The sequence below is a fragment of the Mustela nigripes genome, chromosome 1, assembly GCF_022355385.1.
Source record: "Mustela nigripes isolate SB6536 chromosome 1, MUSNIG.SB6536, whole genome shotgun sequence".
Classification (NCBI taxonomy): Eukaryota; Metazoa; Chordata; class Mammalia; order Carnivora; family Mustelidae; genus Mustela; species Mustela nigripes.
In genome coordinates this window covers 203,220,670-203,241,443 of record NC_081557.1, presented here as the reverse complement: position 1 = coordinate 203,241,443, position 20,774 = coordinate 203,220,670, and the positions used below count along the sequence as shown (strand labels likewise).

Genomic DNA, 20,774 nt, shown 5'->3' with positions numbered 1-20,774 from the left:
GCATCTGCTTCTGCCTGTGACGACTCTGGCAGCCGTCCAGGCCAGGGCCACAGATGCCTGCTCGAGGGGACCCCCTTAGCCACCACAGCCAGAGGACCGAGACTGACGCCTGACTGGCACCCGAAGGCCCCTTAGTGACACCTGAGCCATCTGCATGTTACCTTGATGTGCTTGTACGGCGGGGGCTTGCGCTCATTCTCCTGCGTCTCTCTGGCTTCCCTTTGAAGTTTGATTTCACGAAAACGAGCTTCAGCTTCCTGCAGTGCTGAAGAGCCAATGAGACGCGAGTATGAGTGAGAGATTTCATGAGTCAGTTCATCCCTTTACCCTTCCAGCTCTGCATCCCAACGGCTGACTGTGGGCCCCCTCCACCCTGCTAGGCGCAGTGTCCAGCATGCATGGGACTGTGGGCTATGGCAGACTGCTCGGGGCTGGCACTGCCAAAGTTGCAGATGCTGTCAGGTAAAGGGCGTTCAGAGCACATCTGGCCCAAGAGCCCTGGGCGGTACTATTTTGTGCCACCTGGCCACAAGGCAGGCTCTAGGGCAGGCTTCTCCGGGCTGCTCCAGTTTCCCATCCTCCACTGGGATCTGATGCACCAAGACATCAATCCTGGGAGCTCACTGTCCGAAGACAGAAAATGAAAACGGAATGTTGCTCCTCTCAAGGAGCACACATGCTCAGAGGAGTGAGCGCCAGGCTCAGGGAGCACAGAGGAAACGAACCACTGAGGTTTGCCTGGAGATCGCCATATGTGCTGCGGCCACCCCAACCTGCAGGACCCCAGCATCAAGTCAGGAGATGGTGAGACCCTGAATTCACCACTCGCCAGCTGCCTCTAACACTGGCCACACTGAGCTGCTTCTTAATTTCAACATCTCTCATTTCATGGTGACTATGGATATACTTGCCATGCCTCCCCATGCCCGTTTGTCAGCAGACCTCTATGTGCCCATGGTGTGTGAGAATCTGCAGACGAGGAGATGGCCCCCATTGCCAGGGCAGCCCACTGAGCCTCCCATGTGTGATCGGCCGGGACAGGCCTGCTTTCCCTAGACCAGCCATGTGTGCAAGCTGAGTCTGTCTTCTGTCTCACTCGCTCCAGTCAAGTGGTCTCATTCCCATCCTGTCACTTGAATGATACTCTGCTCTTGTCCCTGTCCCCCACTTTGGCTATGGAATCAGAGGGCGGGCACCTGTCCACCTGCCCACATCTGGCCCTTCGGGGGCACCTGGTCTAGATGGCAGCCAAGTGTCCTCCACATCTCCATCTTATGCAAAGGCAAGCTATAAGAAATCTCTGTAAATCATTACTAAAACTAACTTCTTAATAGTAGCTCCAATGTATTTTAGTAAAATTAATCACTAAGCAATGTCATAATAAAAGCTACTGAGCAGCATATTTTACCTTTGCCTTGACAAATCAGTCTGCAAACCTACTCTTTTCTAACTTAAAGTACAGCTAGAATGCTTAGCCCAGTGTATAGAAACCGAACTTTCCAAGAGCAGAAATCAGGATTAGCAAAAGGTACCCCAGAGTGTGGTTTCACTGCATCTGGAAATGTCCGTACCGTTTTTGAAGACTCTTCCGATCCCTCTGACCCCCTGGTAGCGGCTGCCCCGGTCCCCCTCCATGTACGGGAACACTCGCGCCTGATGCGTCCAGTAATAATCTTTAGACCCAAAGAAAAACACAGGGAATTCTCCAATCTCGTGCTTCAGTTTCTGAATATTTGGGGGGACATTTTTGGGATGGCAAACTTCTGCCGGCCACCATCTATTATAAATATTAAAAAGAGGATTCACAGACTCTTCAGACAGAGTGACAATCATTCAGTGCTTTCAGTCCTGCAAAGTGAAAAGAACACAGGTGAACGAGGAGGCGGGCAAGCACGGGGCTCTACTTCTCGCACCTGTAGTTGCCGAGCTTCACCCAGATGATGTCCTGGAAATGCAGCTTCTTCCCGGCCCGGCAGTCATTGCAGAACCAGCTGCCATCAGGCATGTCGATGTTCAGGCAGTCGGGGTGGAAGGCAGCCGGGCAGGACTCGCAACACAGGAGGCTTCCCCCTGTAAGGCAGGGAGAGCTGGCTCAGACCGCCCCCACCCATCCACGGCAGCTCCATGCCTCATGCTAAGAGCAGCGTCATGGCAGCTGGCTGGCTACAAACTCAAAATCACATTTGAGGGGCGCCTGGCTGGTTAAGTCTCTGACTCTGGATTTCGGCTCAGCTCCGGATCAAGCCCCAGGTCAGGCTCCCTGCTCGGGTTGGAAGGGGGTCTGCTTGAGATTCCCCCTCCGCCCGCCCCTTCCCCCACTCATACATGCATGCACTCTCTTTCTAGTAAATCTTTTTTTTTAAAGCCCGTTTTAGGGGTGCCTGGGTGGCTCAGTGGGTCAAGCCACTGCCTTCGGCTCAGGTCATGATCTCAGGGTCCTGGGATCGAGTCCCGCATCGGGCTCTCTGCTCAGCAGGGGCCTGCTTCCTTCCCTTCCCCTCTCTCTGCCTGCCTCTCTGCCTGCTGTGATCTCTCTCTGTCAAATAAATAAATAAAATCTTAAAAAAAAAAAAATAAAGCCCGTTTTATTACCACCACGAATAATGTCCCCTCAGTCTGTGCACTGGTCACAGTTAATTCAGAAACATCACAGTGTATGAGTGCACATGACAGAGACGTCACAAACGGTAACCCCCAGAGGTGGAGGAGCGCTGAAGCCCCCCTCCACACGCAGTCCCCCGGGATTGGCTGCAAGAGCCGTGTGCTGAGCAGCCAGCCAGGAAAAGCGCCCTTGGCATCCACGCTGAGCCCACAGAGCAAGGCTGCCAGCTGCCGGCAGCATAGCTCTCACCTTTGGAGCACACAAAACACCAGCTCACGTTGACATGAGCGTGATGCCTCTTCCCCTTGCGAGCCGTGAAGTGGCCCGTGCAGATGATGCTGTTGGAAGCGATCACCGAGCAGCCAGCTGCCAGGCAAGCGTCCCCTCCGTGATAGGCGACTGGGCAGCGCACACACCGCATCATTTTCCCTGAAGGCAGACACACGCACTGAAGACGTAGCTGTGAACAGGGCCCCTCGAAATGACCACGCCCCGACAGGTTAACAAAATTAATGCTGAAATAAACTTGAAATATTTAATGAAAAAAATAACTCAGATGGGGTGCCTGGGGGGCTCAGTCAGTGAAGCATCTGCCTTGGGCTTAGGTCATGATCCTGGGGTCCTGGGATCGAGCCCTGCATTGGGCTCCCTGCTCAGTGGGGAGCCTGCTTCTCCCTCTGCCTCTGCCACTCTCCCTGTTCGTGTGCTCATACGTGCTCTCTCTCAAAAAAGATAATTAAAAAAATAAAATAACCAGGATGAGAAGAATATCTAATACGTGTCATGAAAACAAATTTCTTTAAGGCAAAGATGCATCGAAATGATGTTTAAGGAAACAGCCAAGCACTTAAAAGGCCATATTCTGAAATCAGGTCTTAACTAAGGATTCATGAAGCTGGGCGCTGCTGGCATATGGGTCCACAGGCAGCTACCCCGTGCGCTGTGGCAAGTACAGCAGCATCTGGCTTCCACCCACCAGATGCCCCAGACGCCCCCAAACCTCCCTCAAGGGCCAAGTCAGCCTTGCCCAAGACCCAGGGGGTCAGGAAGTATAGGTAAGCTGCCACCCTCAAACCTACATGCTAACATGAAATGAGGCAGTAGATACAACTTGATTTTAAAATTTTTTCTTAGGGATGCCTGGGGGGCTCAGTCGGTGAAGAATCTGCCTTTGGCTCAGGTCATGATCCCAGGGTTCTGGGATGGAGTCTCGCATCAGGCTCCCAGCTCAGCTGGGGGTGTCTGTTTCTCCCTCTGCCCCTCCCCCGTTTGTGCTCTCTCTCACATAAGTAAATACAATCTTTAAAAAAATTGAATAATTTTCTTACATATTAAAGAGCACTAAAACCAGAACAAATACAGTCTATCAAAATGGTTGAAAAAGGTCTCTCCCTCCTAAAATTAAGAATCTTTAAGATAACATTTAGGGCAAGAAGAAGGGAAAATGCAGGGCAAGGCAGAGACAGCAAGACAACTGCACCAGCCACCAGGCCTACCCCTGGCCCCCGTGAGCACCCTGAGCCCACCCCCACGCTGTAGGGTGCACCTGTACCTTTTGATGGTCTCGGGTTGGAAGGGTTAGAAGCGTGACAGCTCACACAGCTGTGCAGGGGGCAGCGGAAGCCTCGGCTCTCAAACACGGTTAAAGGGTACTTCCTCACACAAGCTTCATGGTAAAACTTCCCACACTGCGATACGACACAGCGCTTCACATCTGTCTTGCTCTCCTTACACACAAAACACGAGTGAATCCCTAACAAATGGTTAAAGAAAGGGGCAGAGAAAGAGATGCAAAGAACAAGAATTAAATAGTCGTTCCTAAGCCACTCAACTCCAGCAGCTCTGTCAGAGGCAGCCCAGGCTGCCAAGGCCTCTGGCTCTCTTTCTGACCTTGCTGACTAGTCCAAGCATGCTTCAAAAAAGTCCAGCCATCAAGGGTTACCTTGCTGTGAACTGGGCTCCAGCTTCCCCTGGAGGACAAGAAAGTGTGAGGAAGAGGCAGCCTAGGTAGGGACTCCCACTTGAATTAGCCAGAAGCTTGAAAGGAGGCACTCCTCTGAAGATAGATTACTCTTCTTTCTGAGAGCAGCTCACCACGTATAGTGAAAAATCACTTAGACTCACAGGCTGGCAGAAGCCTCCAGAAGCAGTGTACTATTGTATCTGATGGCCTTGGAGGAACTCTCTGGGAGAGTCTAGGTGTCTTCCTAACCAGGGACATGCTCCCACAAGAGCCGGGAAACCCTCTGGCCACAGACAGAGGGGGCTACATCAGAGTGGCCCGTTTTCCCAGCAGCCCCCAGACCGTGCTGCTGAGGCCTGATGGCCGCTCAGGCAAGAGCCTGGAGCTATTCTTTCTGTTGAAACTGAAGCTCAGGTTCATGCTGTGTCTCTAAAGCAGCCCGTGTTCTGTGACTGACCAGGTTACCTGTACGAGGAACGCAGGACCTCTGGTACCATGGCATCCCAAGCCAGCCACTTCACAGACTAGCAGGCTCAGGCCAGCCCATGGGAAGGACAGGGACAGCACAGAGACCAGCAGGGAGGCAGGTGTCCCCCACCAGGCTCTCAGGCTCACATCAGGACGCACCTGGGGGGGTGGCCCAATGCACTGTGCCTAAGAGCCTCGGAGGAAGACTCCATGGCTGGGAGGGGATGCTCCCAGAACTGCCTGCCATGGGAAGTACTATTTAAAGGCTACAACAGAACTTGCCTGAAGCACATTCACTGCAAGTGAACCTCCCTTCTGGCCTCCGGGAGAGTCCAAGGCAGGCGAGGTGGAAGGCTCCACAGCAGGGCCCTTCACAGAGCACCAGGCTGCCCGTCTTCTCACACAGCTGTGGGGCAGAAAGGGGACAGCAATAAGGCCATGCCCGGCACCCAGACCCTGCAGGATACACTCGAGAGGTTTAGAATCAGACGTGAGAATCAAGAAAACTCCCACACATTTCCATCACCATAAACCAAACTCCTCCAAGGGCTTCCCCACAGCCTCCATCTCACAGAGCAGTAAGTGACCTGGCCCATGTCACCACAGGACACGGACCAGGCCCTGGCCAAGGTGCTAGCAGTGACACCTCCAACTTCACACATTTCAAAAAAGCATCCATGTACAAATGTGTGTCTGTTACACAGGTTGGCTGTTAACTCAGTGACAGAAGCACAGAGCCTGTGTGTAGATGCAGGACACTCCCAGGGGCACTTAATCTGGGACTCTGCTGGCAACCGCATGCCTTCAAAACCAAAGTCAGTGTCATGCTGGGTGGGGCTCGAGGAAGAGTGAAGGTGTGGCCTGGGACCAAGTCAAGGGACAAATCAAAAGACCACCTTCCCCTCACCTGACACACATACTCCTTTTTGGCGGTTACTCCTCGCTCAGACTTCTTGGATGAGACGGACACTTCGGTCTGAGTTTCGTCTGCGCTCTCGTACGGGGACTCCAAGGGCTCGTCTCCTGGGCCGTCGGAGACCTGGAGATGAAGGAGGTGGACGAGAGTTCACTAGTCACGGAGAGCGGCGGGGGTGGCAGCACACGGCCCGCCCACATCACCTCACACACGGGCCTTCTTGGCACCCGTCCCCAATTGCCAGGTACTTGTTGCAAATGTAGTGTCAGCTGTTGCTTGTGATGGCAAAACCTGGCCACTGAACTGTATAGAAATTCAGAAATGGACTTTACCCTCCTCGACACTTAGTTAAATTTCTGTAGAAGAGGCACAAAATTTCACTTGTCTCTGCGATCCACAGGAAGGAACTCTGATGAAAACCCAATGTGCTCCAGTGGGTGACCTAAGGTGGGCTATGGAACTGAGAATCTTGACCTTTCTTACCCAACCTCTCAAGTTCCAACCAGTTGGAAATAAGAGAAACAGATTATGATCTAATGAGTGTTTTAAAGGACCAAAGTGCAGCATCAAAGTGTAAGCCTTTGTGCTATCATCTTGTGGTCTCACTGCCACTGTGGTGGAGGCCATTCTGGAAGCGTATCAGGGCACCAGAGTGCTGACCCAAGGTCAGCGCTCCAGAACACGTGTAACTAACAACCAACTGTCCTGCTCTCGCACCCGCCCCCCCATTGCCTATTCTCCCCAGAGGGTTCCAAGTGGGAAAAGGCAAGGTAAAACCTGCTGACTCTGTTAATAGGTGAGTCTAAGAGAAAGGCCTGGGAGAAAAATGTGGAATCTTTGAGCAAACCAAAGGACCATCCCTCGGGTTGTGTTTCACCCATCTCCTTCATCATCAGAAATCACCCAGCCCAGGCTAACCCTCTCCCTCCTCAGGGCACACATTTTGCCCGCATTTGAGCAGCAATAATAAATCTCCACATAGAAATCAATAAATCTTTAGTAAGAAAATTTTCTCATATACCATATTCAAATTAAAAAAAAAAAACAAACCTAAAACACATTAAGTGTTTGTTTGATGTTAGGTAAATGAATGTTGAAAACTGAATTTTTCAACACAACAAAAGTATAAACTACATTTCCTATACAGCTTGATAATCACAACAAGTAATCATGTTATAGGCCTGTTGTTTGCCAATGAATACAAAGCTAGAAACTAAAGTTGGGCCACACTGAAACAAAACAAAACAGAACAAACCCCACCAGCCAATCCACCCAGTTCTGTTCTCTTATCAATGAACATTGCCCAGAGTTAGCTCCCTAATGTGAGGGGAGCAGAAGGAAAACACCCAGTTAGCACGAACTTAGAGCCTGTAAGAACAGGCAGATGTGTGCGGGTCGTGCTGACTCTGACCGGCATCTGCAGCCGGGCCAGCTGGTGCGTCGGCCCACCGGCCTCGCTGTTCTCCTGACACATCCCTTAACAACACAGTTTGGAGAAAGTAGGCTCTCAACCTTCATTTCCTCACCTTTTCCGGGAAGATGGAAATAGTGGTGTGAACATACACTACATTACAGGGATCCTCGCACAGCAAGGTGCCCTCCAGGCTGGCCAGAGCGAGCCCCTCCTATCAGATCACCCCCTACTTCTTTAACATTTAACATTCAGAAAGAAGGTAACTTGGAAAAAAAACTGCATTCAAACGCCAATTCTTATTAACATGTCCCTCAGACTCAGAGTCACAGAGGGGCAGGGGACAGGGGTCTGAGCGCTCTGAGGCAAGATGCGGATGGGCACTGGGGTGGGGCTGAGGGCATCAGGAAGAGCTGCCATGCCTCCTGGCCCAGCCCCACTCAACGAGCAGCCCAAGGCTGACCCATCTGACGGAGGAACCGAGGCCCAGAGAAAGAGCCTTCAACATGGGCTCAGGGGAGAGAGCCCCGGTTCCCTACCCACCAACCCATGTTCTTCCCTCAATGTGGCTGGAACAAATTGAAAGCTTTAAAAGAAAAAAAGAAAAAAAAAAAAAGAAAAACTGCATGGAGAGAAAGACAGAAAACACAGACCAGTCCTGGGTCAAAGAAAGGAACAGCACCTTTTATTTAAGATTTACAGAAAAAGTTAGCACGTTTCCACTTGGAGATATTTCCTAAATTAACAAAGTCTGTTTTGAGGAAATCAACACTGAATACATATTTTGAATGGAAATATAAATGTTAAAGACACACATGAGGCTTGTTTCCTGCTTGGGGTCTAAGATACACATACAGAATACAGACCTTACAATATTACAGTCCATGACACAGGTTGCGGCAGATCGCGACTTTCGCCCCGCCCAACCCCTTCCCAGCGACCGGACAGACAACTAGCACACAGTCGGAGGGATCCAACGGCTCTGCGCTCAGCACACCACCCGCAAGAGGAGCAAAGTGCGCAGGGCACCACACCGGCGCGCCTCACTCCAGCTGCAGGCTCCACGTGCACCAGGTGACAGTACTTACTCGGAGATGCCGTTTGTGAAAGCGACACATTCACCCGAATGGTCCCAACACAGTCCCAACTCTCAGTCTACGACATCTACAGTCTATTCCATATCCAGTAGGATGCATTTGGAAAAAGAACAATGGAGTAACTGAACGGACACAGACTCTGTCAAGAACTTTCCCGGCGCTTCCCGAATCCACCAAAGCCACGCTGGCAGCACAGATCTCCAAGCAGCTTAGTTCCTGACTTTTCAAAGTTTTCTTGAGTCTGAAAATACTTCCTCTACTCCCCACTTAATATGTGATAGTATCCAATTGCCTATTTGCCTTACAAATACATTACTTTATGGGCAGGGACTGCTGTCTCCTTAACATGTATCACAGGGAGTTTTCAAGGCGATATTAATGAACATAAGGTAACCTAGTGAACACATTTGAACCAACTTCTAGCAACAATATAGCCATTTAGGGTGACTTATGTGGATCCCAGTCCTCTCTGCTGTGATGGGAAAGGGGCCCTAAGCCTCGGACAGTGGTATACACAGTGATTGTAAAAATTTTTTGACAAAACAAATCCCTTCACAAATTGAATACCACATAATTTTTGAAATACAATTACAGACCTTGGACAATAAATATTTCTATAAAAACATTATTTTCATGTTTAAGTTACGCTTTTGTCAAGGAAGAAATAACTATAAGCACTTTCACACAATATTTTGGATTTACACATGATCAATATCCTGTGCCCAACAGATTTAAGGAGCTTAAAATCAAGACTAACCTCAGACAGGTCCTCCAAGTTAACATCACAGTGAAATATTGAGTGGAATTAAAATAATTTTTAAATCAGTCATTCATCACCTAAAACACTACAGTTCAGAAAAATGTTTATTAGAGCGACCCTTCTAGATGACATCAACTACAACCGTCCTAGCTGCCCCTAAATTCTAGGGCTAGGTCTATGTCATTGAACACACAGACCTCCAGCTCACACACCGTCTTTGTGCTTCACCTTCTAACCTGGGTGCTTCTGTGTTGTCCGAAAGCCCCAGAAGGTGCCCGTGAGAGCCAAGTGGCTGGCCACAGCCGCAGCATCAGGCCATGTGGCTGCTGCTCCAGATTCAAGGCTGGCCCTGATCATGGGTAAAATGAGTCTCTGAAATATCCTATTAACCCAACTTTGCCCCAGCTATGTCCCACAGCAGTGGCCATCCCATAGAGAGTGGGCTGGGGAGGGGCCTGGGCTGGCCTGCTCCAAGAGACAAGTTGTGCCCTCCCTGTGGCCAGGTGAAAACAGGAATGAAGCCCCTGCCTCACGGCTGAGCAAACCCCAACCCCACACCCCCACTGGACTGGGCCACCCCACCCCTACACTTCGGTCATTCCTTAAAGGTACGACATGCCTGAATGGTTAGCACGCTTTAACATCAATATCAAAGAGTTTTATGCCAAAACTCAACAGCTACACGTAGGCCAGAAAAAGTTATAAAGTCAATTTAATATGTTAGTCACAAAGGTCTCTAACATGACGACAAGACCTGTCAGATTCTTAAACTGACATTGTGGGACACTGGCCCTTGCTGGTGAAAATGCCTGGAAGGGAGCATGCCCCTCCCCCAGGCAGTATAAGGAGAATGATGAGTATAGTACACACCACCTTCTACCTGCTGAGGATGGCTGATCATCCATCAGCGGCAAGTAGATTAGTGGTAATTTCTAATTCTAGGTAAAACAGCAAAAACTGTACTTGAAGGGATCAAAATCGAGGTCACTGACCAAAAATTCCAAAATGCATAGAAGTCAGTATATTTCTTAAAAAGGAAAAGAAGAGAAAAAGGGAAAAAGAAACTTTAAGAGTCAGTAAGAAGCCAGTAACAGATTAGGGAGCATTTTGTGAAATATTTTCTAACGAGATTCAATTCTTTTAGCAAAAGAGTCTCACTCAGATTCATATTCTGCAAGATAAACAGCAGGCTTCAGCAATCACTCTCTGTTTAGAGATTTTCAAAACCGGAGAGGAAGGTATGGACTGTAAAAAGCCTGTAGAACTACAGCCTGGCACCAAGTATAAAGAGACCTCGCCAGGTCACACACAGATCTACCTGGACCAGAACCACCTTCAAAATGTGTTAATCATCTAAAGGGCTAGACATGATGGAGAAACATTAGGTCAGAAATCAAGCAAGAAAGGAATCCAGTCCACTGGCCAAAGTACAGGTGTCTGCCCTTTCAGACAGGAACCCAGCCTCCTTGCCAGCTCGGCCCCACACGGGGCCGCTAAGTTACCAAGGACGCCCTCGCCGAGCCTCCCCTTTCTGCCAGGCTAAGTGAATGGAGGACTTCATGGAAGTGTGCTCACACTATTACTCAAATGACGCACAGAATTACAGCTCGCCATTGGCCACAGGAGGGCCCCACATCCACTCACGTCAGGCTTTGGCCAAGAACCCTCTTTGAGGTCATTTCTTTATCACTTTAATTTTACACCCATTCGTGGGTGCATTTTTGGTTTTGGGAACTAGAAGATGCTAATTTACAATCTTACTTTCATTCCTTTTTGGGGACACTGCTAAGAGAGACCCTCGGTGGGCAAATGCTGGCCCCACTCTGCCCTCAACTCTGGCCAAAGAGATCCCTCGGAACGCTGACCTTGCTGCTAAGTCGGTTCAGGTTCCGCACAGTCTCCTGCATCCTCTCCTCTAGTTCGAGCAAGCAGGTAACACTCCCAACAAAAGAAACCTCCTGAAATGGCACCACCCTTATCACCACTCCTCAAACCCTAGACACCTCATTTTAAACCTTTCTGTGCTTCTGCATGAACTTCCAGAGAAACACTTGGGCTCAGACCCATCTAGAGCTAGGGTAGCCTCACAGAGAACACTAATGGAGCAGGATGAACTTTCCTGGAGGAGGTGAGACAGACGAGACCCCTCCATGCACCCGCACACACCCGTGGCCTTAGTTCATGAAACTGCGCTTCCGTGCCATGAGAATTGGCCTCGATTTCTTGGTGGTTTTTAGGAGCAACCTCTTAAAAAACACAGGTTATTTTCAGTTGGGAGACAGAGATAGAACAGATACATTGTATAAAGAGAGTACTGATGCTAGTACACCTAGATTCAACACCATCAGAGACAGACATTTAACTTCTGTACCAACTCCAAAGAAAGGCCCCACAGGGGACACAGAAGCCCACAGCAGGTGGGTAAACAGTGCGGGACCCCGACTGCTAATAGGTGCACTTAATGTGCCCCCAACACAGTGGGGAATTTTCAGTTTTAGAACAGCTGAAATGTAGATTGTTGTATACTCTGACAAGTTTTCACCCCCTTGTGAAAGGCTCATGTTTTATACTAGAGAGTTTCTTCTTGTTCCTATCTCCCCTCACCAGACACAAATGCAGTGTATGGCAGACGGTTTGCAGCACGTAAATGGAACCGCTACAGTGATTCTATGTCTAAGCGAAAGTCACTTCAACAACAGGCGGTTCAAAGGACAAGACTAGAATGTATCAGTGTTATTCTGACCTCCCTAGGAAATGAGGGAATTCATGTTAAATTAGTAGCATAATGAATTTTTGTGCTCTTGGCAGACAAAACTTACTTGTCACTAAGCTCTTTCCAAACAGAAGCCCTTTCCACTCACCTTCAGGAAGCCATGGGTGGGCCCTCTCGGGAGCTCTGCTCATCCACCAGCATTCCCCAGCAAGACCACTGCTGGCATTTGGAGGACAATTCTGCCGCCTGTGGAACTGTCCCTCTCACTACCTGCACCTCACCACCTTCCCAATATCCCCCAGCAGAGGAAGATGCCTCCCCCAGTTGAGAAACACTGCATACTCCCCCATCCTTGTCCCTACCCCATGCCCTCCTATGTACTTCGCTGATGCTAATTTTAGGCTGCCTAGAGGATATACCATACAGCCATTTTGACAGTTCTTCCTACGGAGGAAAGCACCTGCTCTCTGGCTAACTTCTAATGCGCCTAACGCATGTTGGTAGCTGGCCGGCCGCCCACTCAAAATTCATCATGCTATAGTTTCAAATGAATTCTTGTCAAAAGCCTTACAGGCAAGTCTCTACTTGGGGTGATCGTTTCTTGAACTGGACCACTTACATGACCTTTTTTCACATTTTTAAATAAAATAATTAGTTTTCTGTGACCCCTACATTTACTCCTGAGCTTTTTCAATGTCTTTTAGGAACAGCATGACTTGGGCCATCTCGCAGGCCATGTATCCCACCAGCTCCAAGAAGAGCCACCCAACAAGCCCTCAGCACAGGCCAGACCCTCAAGTGCTACTCAAACCAGCCCAGTGTCTGCCACTTCTAGATTCAGTTTACCCCCACGTGCATAATGCCGTCGAGAGGATCACTTTTCATGCCAAAGCAAAATTTATACTTTTGGATAAAAATGGAATGATGGTGATTTTATTATTTTTATTGTTATAACCATTATTGTCACAACAGTGAACCACTGAGTCCTTGCAAGGCGCCAGGCACCCTAAGTGTTTAACATGCGTTACATTACTTAACGGTTTAGAACACAAGTAGTAGTCAGAAACTTTCATTAAGGGTAGAACACAGCTGAAGAGTCTGCTGGGAATGAACCGGATGCTGTTAACATGGTAACGTGAACAGCACTCCTTCTGCCTCCACGAGCTAAAGGGCAAGCGAGGCCTGCGTCTCACCATGCAAACATGCGGGCACCCAGGGGTAGGACACCAGGTGGTCACCCAAGACTTAGACATTTAATGGGATGGCTGATGTCCTACAAGAGCGACTGATGAAGTGGCTACTATAAATAACCTGATTGCAGTGCCCCCAAGACACCAATCACTGAACCAAGAGTGGAGTTAAATGGCTCATATGATACTGTAAATGAGATTTTTCCTAAAAATTTGCTGTAACTAGTGTCATAGTAAAACTGCTTAGTAAAAAAAAGACAGAATCAAAACTCCTCCTGCCTTTTATGTTGGAAATTAGTTTAATATGTACAGTACTGAGTACATTCCATTGGCAATGGGAATTAGCTGACGAGGACTCCTTTTAGTGTGTGCTGCTTTTCTGTTTCTGAAGGTGCAGATGCCAGCATTTTTCAATAAAAACTCGGCAAGTCATGAACTAGGAGACAAGTGTGGCCTCTAGCAAGACCAGCCCCTTCGGCGCGGAGTCCTTGTTGCAGGCCCAGGGCAGCCCCCGGTGACGGGCGTCCCTTCAACGTGAAATCTACATGGATCATTGCAATATGAGTGTGTTTCTATTATGAGATGAATGTGATCAGGTAAATGGCCTTGATTAGGTATCTTACCTTGGTCTTAAAATTTGTTATCTGTTTTCTTCATTGTATGTGTTAGTAATACCAGTAAAAACAGATTATCACACATCTTCCATAAAATGACTGTGATAGGAATGTCCCTTAGTGTGTACGACGATACACCACCTGGAGCAGACATCCTGGAATATTACATCATTTTAAGTGCAGTACAGGGCAGCTGAGTTCAAATCCAACTTGGCTGATGTGGGCTCCCATAAAAGCTGTTACCAGTGAAGGCGAAAAAAATAAGAATTTGCTCTACTAAGGGAATAAGAAATGAAGTTACAAAACACTTAAATCACATTAATTCCTTCACAGGCCTTTGTCATGCAAGTGTGTAATTTTAATCTATTCTCTTCATTAGGGTGCTGTAGTACCATGTACTACTTATTCCAGTATCAATTTTATTTCTCATATATACCTTTTTTTGAGAAGAATTTAAACCACAGATGACCTAAAATGTCTTGAAATACCAACTCTGTGAAAACTCCTTATTTCAATCAAGGGTGATAAAAAGCAGGACACACAAACATGCAGTGGGCATGTGACCTAAGTAAGGGGCAAGTCTGAAGCCCAAACAGCAGCTCCCAGGGTCACCCAACTCCCACCAGAACAGGATACCAGTGGTTTATAGGACACTGTTTTAGAACCCTACACTCTGCCTCCCGTGCTAAAAGGCACTCAGCATGGTATACGTTGTGAACGCAGACTATAGTTCAGTAGTGGTAACACAGAATAGATAAGGCTTTTCGCTCACTTGAAGTGGTTTAATGAACAATATAATTCTATAAAAATGAACGCTAATGAAAGATTTATATAAGCCACTCAAAAGTGGCCTGATAGAAAAGGCCTAGTAACTTGAATGTTTTTACATAAGCAATAGAATGCATACTATGCGATCTATGTATCACCTTCAAAATGCAGGACAGTGTATGATTTTAATGTGTTTAATATATAATATGAACACATTTAGTAAACTACCCAGTTCTGAAGTTCTAAAAAATTAAAAAATCAATGAAGTCTAATAATTATAAGATGTTTCATTGAAGTCTTCCCAAGTTCAGAACAAATGTCTAACCCAGGAAGACCCCAGTCACCCTGGTCTCAGTGAACATCAGACCACCAACCCTGACCCACCTGTTCTCACCCCACCCTGGCTGTGTCCGCCCTGGGCTGTGCTGCCCAGAATCCAAACATTTGGCTGGCATGGTTTCTGACCAGGAATGACAGAAAAGATTTGTTTTCAGCCTCAGTTTTTCTTACAACTCTATCTGACAACGGAGTAAGTAAAAACTCAACCAGAAAGTGGATCAAAGTGCAATGACAGAAAAACTCATTAAAAATCTTCTTTAAAAAGCCGACTTTAAGCAAAAGGGTCTATGGACCTGAAATTTTTTACTTTTAGTATTCTTTAGAATTAGAATCTTCATTTTTCAGGATACTAATCATAATTCAGACAAGAAAAAAAGAAAAAGGAAAAAAATTTGTATAGAATTTGTCTTTTTCATGTTTCAATAAGCCCCTGGAAGTTCAGTGAAGAATTCATACTGCATTTTCTCAAATGTGCCCAAACATAAGAAATATTTACACACACCAAACTATAAGAAAGCCCCAGTTCCCACACATGAGCAGCTTCCCACCACCACTGGCGTGAACCCCAAAGAAAACCCCACTCAGAGCAACTCTATGTTTATACCACCTCAGATGGCTCAGGTCTCTAGAAGACACCTCATGTAGGAAGGCCCAGCCCACATCTAGAGTGAGGAAGTAACTGAGGCTGAGATGGCAGAACAGTCAGGCCCCACCAGTGACCGTGGCAGAGACCAGGTCAAAAGTGCCACCTTCTTACCCAATAGGGTGAGGGGTATATCCACTCCCTGCCTTACTGTCTTGTTCAAAAAAAGCCCAAGGTTAGCATCTCCTCATACTCTAAATAAACAGGACTCATGTCTACAATGAGAAAAAGAGGATCACAGGGAAAAAATTAGTAAGGAATTAAAACTTGATTATAAACTCCTTGGGTAGTCACTAAAATTGGGAATCCAAAACTCCCCAAAAGTGTCATATTTGCATTCTGAGGCTGTTTTTTTGTTTTTAGAACGGCCAAGACTTTATATCTGGTGATGAAGTCCAGATGTTATGATACAACGAGGGGTATAGCCTCAGGTAGATATTATTCTGCTATATACTGCATATTCTGCAAATGCAGAAAATAGAGGAGTCGTATTACCATGGTGGTTCTGACTCACCTCCACACTCAAGCATCTAAGGGTATATGCCAGGATTTAGAGGACTCAAACCATGGAATGCATGAGGACATGCCTCCATGAGCCTAGGAATCCAACACAACAGGCAAACTACCCTCCACCCCGCCTGGGGTGAGTGCACAATGACCAGAGTCCGCTCAAGCAACAGTGTCATGTTAGGGCCAGAGTAGACTTGCTGGGATGTGGAAAATTAATTACAGTGTGGGGCTAAATAGAACACATTTTAAACACAGATCTCAAGAACAGTTAAACTACATCCAGACTGAAGTATATACACAGACATTTATACATACGCTGTGTGCATGTGTGTATACCTATGGTGCTCAAATAGACTAAAATAGTGATTTTTTTTCCCCATTCCATGACTAATACATAGTTGAAAGAATCTGAAACTCACCTACATTTGTGGAGAGGACACCAGTGTTATGCTTGTTAAGTCTCACTTTTGCTCACACTTCAACTTGGGCAACTAAATGGCCTTCATATGAACACCATGGTCATCACTATCACTAGTATTTTACCTCATTCTCAGTTAAGGATGCAGAAGGAGACGAACTTTTGCTAAAAGGAGTGGAAGACGCGGCTGTAGATGCCCGATTTCGCTTCTTCAGTGGTTTGCATGCATCTGACAGATGTTTCGTTGCTGTAAAACAATTTTGGTTTATAAAGTAAAGTTTGAAATCTTAAACCCTCAATCTCTTTTTTTTTTAAACCCTCAATCTCTTAACTGCTTCAAAATTACCCCTGTAATAAATGAAGTTCTAAGGATAAATTTTCCAGGATCCTCTGTTAGGCTTAACTTTTTACTGTGAAAAAATCTGAATGGAAACAAAGGCAAATTGTCCAGTGAACTCCAATGTTCCCCTGCCTGGCCAACCCCCAAATCCATCACAACACGGCTCCATCCAAACCTAGCTTCACATCCCCAGAAGCCACATTCTTCTGGAGCAAATTCCAAACATCATTTCACCTGTAAAAAGTTCAGTACATGTCTCTGAAACATAAAGTTTTAAATACAACCATAAGACCACTATGCCATTCTTAAAAGTAACAATCCCTTCATATCCTCAAATGTCCACTCAATGTTTAAACTGCCAACACCGATGCAATCACACGAGGGTTTATTTAACAAGCTTAAGCTTCGGTCCAAGTCCCAACTCCACTGTGTTGGGTATACTTGGGCCCAAGCTTAAGCTTGTTAAATAAACCCTGGTGTGATTGCATCGGTGTTGGCTCCTTGGTGGTCTCTCGGATGTGAAAACTCGGGCACAACATTGCTCACAAATGTCTTTCTTTTCATAGTCCATTTAATTGACTTTTGAAAACCAACATAGCACCTCATGCAAAATAAGGAAAGCAAATCCATTTCCAACTCTCACTTACTCCTTTCTCCTCTGAATGTTGTTTTTCTAATTAAGAGTTGGTGACAGGAGGGAGGCAAGATGGCATCTGCGTGATTTCAGCTCAGGTCATGATCTCAGGGTCATGAGATCAAGCCCTGTGTTGGGCTCCTTGCTCAGCGGGGTGGGGCAGGGGTGAGGTCTGCTTGAGGTTCTCTCTCTCTCCCTCGCCCCTGCCCCTCCCCCACCCTCTTTCTTAAGAAAAAAACAGAAAAACAAAAAGAGCTGGAGATGGTAAGCTCTCTGTAATAAACTGTAAGAAACTTCAAAAAGACAATGAGGAGGGAAAGGGAGCCTACTTCTTTCATTGCTTTGAGTTATTTTTCACAAACACTTGAAGCCAGTTTCTTCAACATGTGAAAGAGAAATAACTAATCCTTACTTTTTACTTTTAGTGAAAATAGATGATCAGATACTCAAAAGTGGTGGAATTTATAGCAGCTACTGGCACCATCAAGGAAGAAACCTGGATATTTCTGACTTAAATAACTTCTTTAGCGTAATTTTAAACTGAAAATAAAGCCCAGTAGAAACCAAGAGAAAAATAACTTCAATAAAATGTAGCTGGAGCACTGCAACCACTTACACATTCAGGTGCACGAGAACCTTCCTTCCTCCTTACTAGCCGTCAGACCCCTCGGAGGAGATCTCGTGCCCTTCCCCGGCCCAGCTTCCTGTTTGCTGCCAGCCCAGCCCAGGTGCCTGGCAGAGCTGAGAAGGAAGAAGCACTAACCACATTACCTGCCTGGCTCTTCAGCGAGGAGGCTGCCTCGGTGGCCTTGCAAGAGCTTGTTCGGGCTGTCTTGTCACTGACCGTCTCTCTCTGTTATTACATAAAAAGAAAAAAGAGAAGAAAGGGAAGGGGAACAAAATCTAATGTGAACTAACACAGGTTGCTGAAATGTCTTTCTTTGAAATGTGCTCCACATACTCCATGAGCACGGAGCAGGCTCATGCCTCTTCCACAGCTCAAAGGCCCTCCCCGGCGCCTGCCCTGCCATCTGCTGGGATAGAGGTGTTGCAGGGGTAGGGGAGCCAAACAAGCCATGCTGCTCAGACTCTTCATGTGAGCCGCATTTCATACGCTTCTCCAAGTTCCCCCTGAATTCAAAGCAGAGTGTGAAGGAGAAAAAAAAACCAACCCTTCCGCTCCTGAGGTTGTTCCATCAACCTAAAGTGGCGTCTCAAGTCAATGCCAACATCACTGCTCTAACTCCCTAACTCCCTCCACAGAGGATTTCCAATTCAGAGATAAGGTCCAGACAAACCTCACAAAGATCATCAAGAAAGCACATTTCACAAATGAGAAAAACCACACACACACACACACACACACACACACACACACACACACACACAAGAAGGGATCAGGAACATTTTGTTCAGTGCTCAGAATCTGAAGGAGTTGAAAATAACCTCTCCTGGGTGCCTGTGTGGCTCAGTCAGTGAAGCATCTGCCCTCAGCTCAGGTCATGATCCCAGAGTCCTGGGACAGAGCCCCACATCGGGCTCCCTGCTTGACAGGGAGCCTGCTGCGCCCCCTGCTTGTGCTCTCTCTCTCCCCCTCAAAATAAATACATAATTTTTTTTAAAAAAGAGAAAAAGAAAAGAACCTCTCCTGACAGCCCTGAAGCAGCATGGCCATGCAGCCACCTGCGCCTTCCCAGTCTCCAGGCCGGGCTGCTCCCTGCATGCCGAGCCCACTCCCCAGCCGGCCCAGGGCCGGTGTAAGCAGTCACAAGACTGCGGACAAGGTAACAGGGGCCCAGGAAGTGTACAGGATACAGCCTACCTGGATTATAAAAACTCAACCAGAGGGAGACACCACTACTCTTTGTATTATGTGCTACTGCCCAAGCTTAGGTAATAAAACATTTCTACCTGGCTACTTAACATGAATTTTGATTTTTCAAATGTCCAGGACCACACGTTTTTAAGGTAAATATGAAATACAAGTATGTCAAGGCAGCCGATGTGAGTCTGCCCACCAGCACAGGACTGCCTGACTAGCAGGAGGCAGAAAGGATGCTCCTGGGGGCTGTGAGCCACCTGGTTACAGTGACACAAGGTCCATTTTACCTCTCTCTGGGCTGGATACTTGACCGCTAACCACTTCACCCGACAGGTGCCCTGGAAGAATGTTCTCTTGCCCAGAAAAATAGTGCAGGGCCTGCCTGCTGCCCTGACCTGCAACAATGGCCTTAAAGAAGCAAGATAGCTGATGGCCACGTGGTCACACTTCAGCAGCATGTGGAATGGGGTTTTCCATTCCAAATAAAACAGTAAAGAAAGAAATTTCTAGGAGCATCTGGGTGGCTCAGTTGGTTAAGCGTCTGCCTTCAGTTCAGGTCATGATCCCAGGTTCCTGAGACTGAGCCCCACATCGAGTCCCCACTCAGCGGGAAGCCTGCTTCTCCCTCTCCCATTCCCTCTGCTTGTATTCCATCTCTCACTGTTTTTGTCAAATAAGTAAACAAAATCTTAAAAAAAAGAAAAAGGAACTTCTTCATTTAGATTGGTAAAAGAATGGATGAAGCTTTTCTCAAAACCACAGATACAAGACTACTTTATATAAACTCAAGCATAAGATACAAAGTCTGTTTCAACTCTAGGTCCGTCCGTGACTCAACACCACAGGGCCATAAAGCACACTGGAAAGAGCGCATGCTCTCCACACATACAGTCACCATAAGCGGGTAAGCGGGCTCACCCTCCTCCAGGTGCCAGGCAAACTTCGCCCCTTGATGCCTGCTGGACTGTGCTAGAACTAGACAGCCCTGGGGCCCTCCTATCTATGCACATCTATACTCTTTTGTAAGAGTAGAAGAGTATAAGTATATAAGTATATATAGAGAGAGAGAAAGAGTGTATCATATATTCTATGCATATCATATCTATACTCTTTTGTTGCATCAAACAGGCCTGCTTAGTAGTCCCATTAGATGAATAATAACATGAATTACTAATAAACTGAATGAACTCATAAAATCTATTTTCAACACCTTTAATGGATTTTGAAAAACTTTTTTATTGAAGTATAACTTATCCCTAATCCCTAAAAACATCCCTGATTTTGATGTTTTCATGCCAATTATTTACACACTGAATAACAGCCCTATAGACAAGAGCCATCTTTGGTCTATACAATTCCATAAAAATCTAAACATCAAGTATTATTCAAAGTGTTTGCATGTTCTTTGACAGCCAAGTATGAGCAGCTTGTGATAAAGTCCATGGCAGATAAGAACTGGCCCTCTGCAACAGCCTTGTCAAAAGGGTTTCAGGAGAGACGCAACCGTCTGCCTCTAAACCAGTACCCGCTGAGCAAGGCCCCTAGCCTCTGATCTGCTTCTGCCCA

At 47.0% G+C, this 20,774-nt stretch overlaps 1 protein-coding gene across 4 annotated transcripts in view; it reads right to left on the bottom strand.

The window, feature by feature from the left end:
* NSD2 (nuclear receptor binding SET domain protein 2) overlaps window positions 1-20,774 on the bottom strand; it is a 94,588-nt gene that overhangs the window by 15,814 nt on the left and 58,000 nt on the right. For 3 of the 4 annotated variants that reach the window (XM_059379459.1, XM_059379451.1, XM_059379465.1), the window contains 9 exons: window positions 18,158-18,239; window positions 16,538-16,659; window positions 5,941-6,072; window positions 5,316-5,439; window positions 4,155-4,355; window positions 2,852-3,031; window positions 1,914-2,070; window positions 1,572-1,777; window positions 162-265 (listed from right to left, as the gene is read on the bottom strand). In XM_059379459.1, coding sequence (XP_059235442.1) covers window positions 162-265; window positions 1,572-1,777; window positions 1,914-2,070; window positions 2,852-3,031; window positions 4,155-4,355; window positions 5,316-5,439; window positions 5,941-6,072; window positions 16,538-16,659; window positions 18,158-18,239 — 1,308 coding nt within the window. Of the gene's footprint in view, window positions 1-161; window positions 266-1,571; window positions 1,778-1,913; window positions 2,071-2,851; window positions 3,032-4,154; window positions 4,356-5,315; window positions 5,440-5,940; window positions 6,073-8,023; window positions 13,971-16,537; window positions 16,660-18,157; window positions 18,240-20,774 lie in introns of those variants that run through there. The other variant, XM_059379471.1, reaches the window with a different exon arrangement.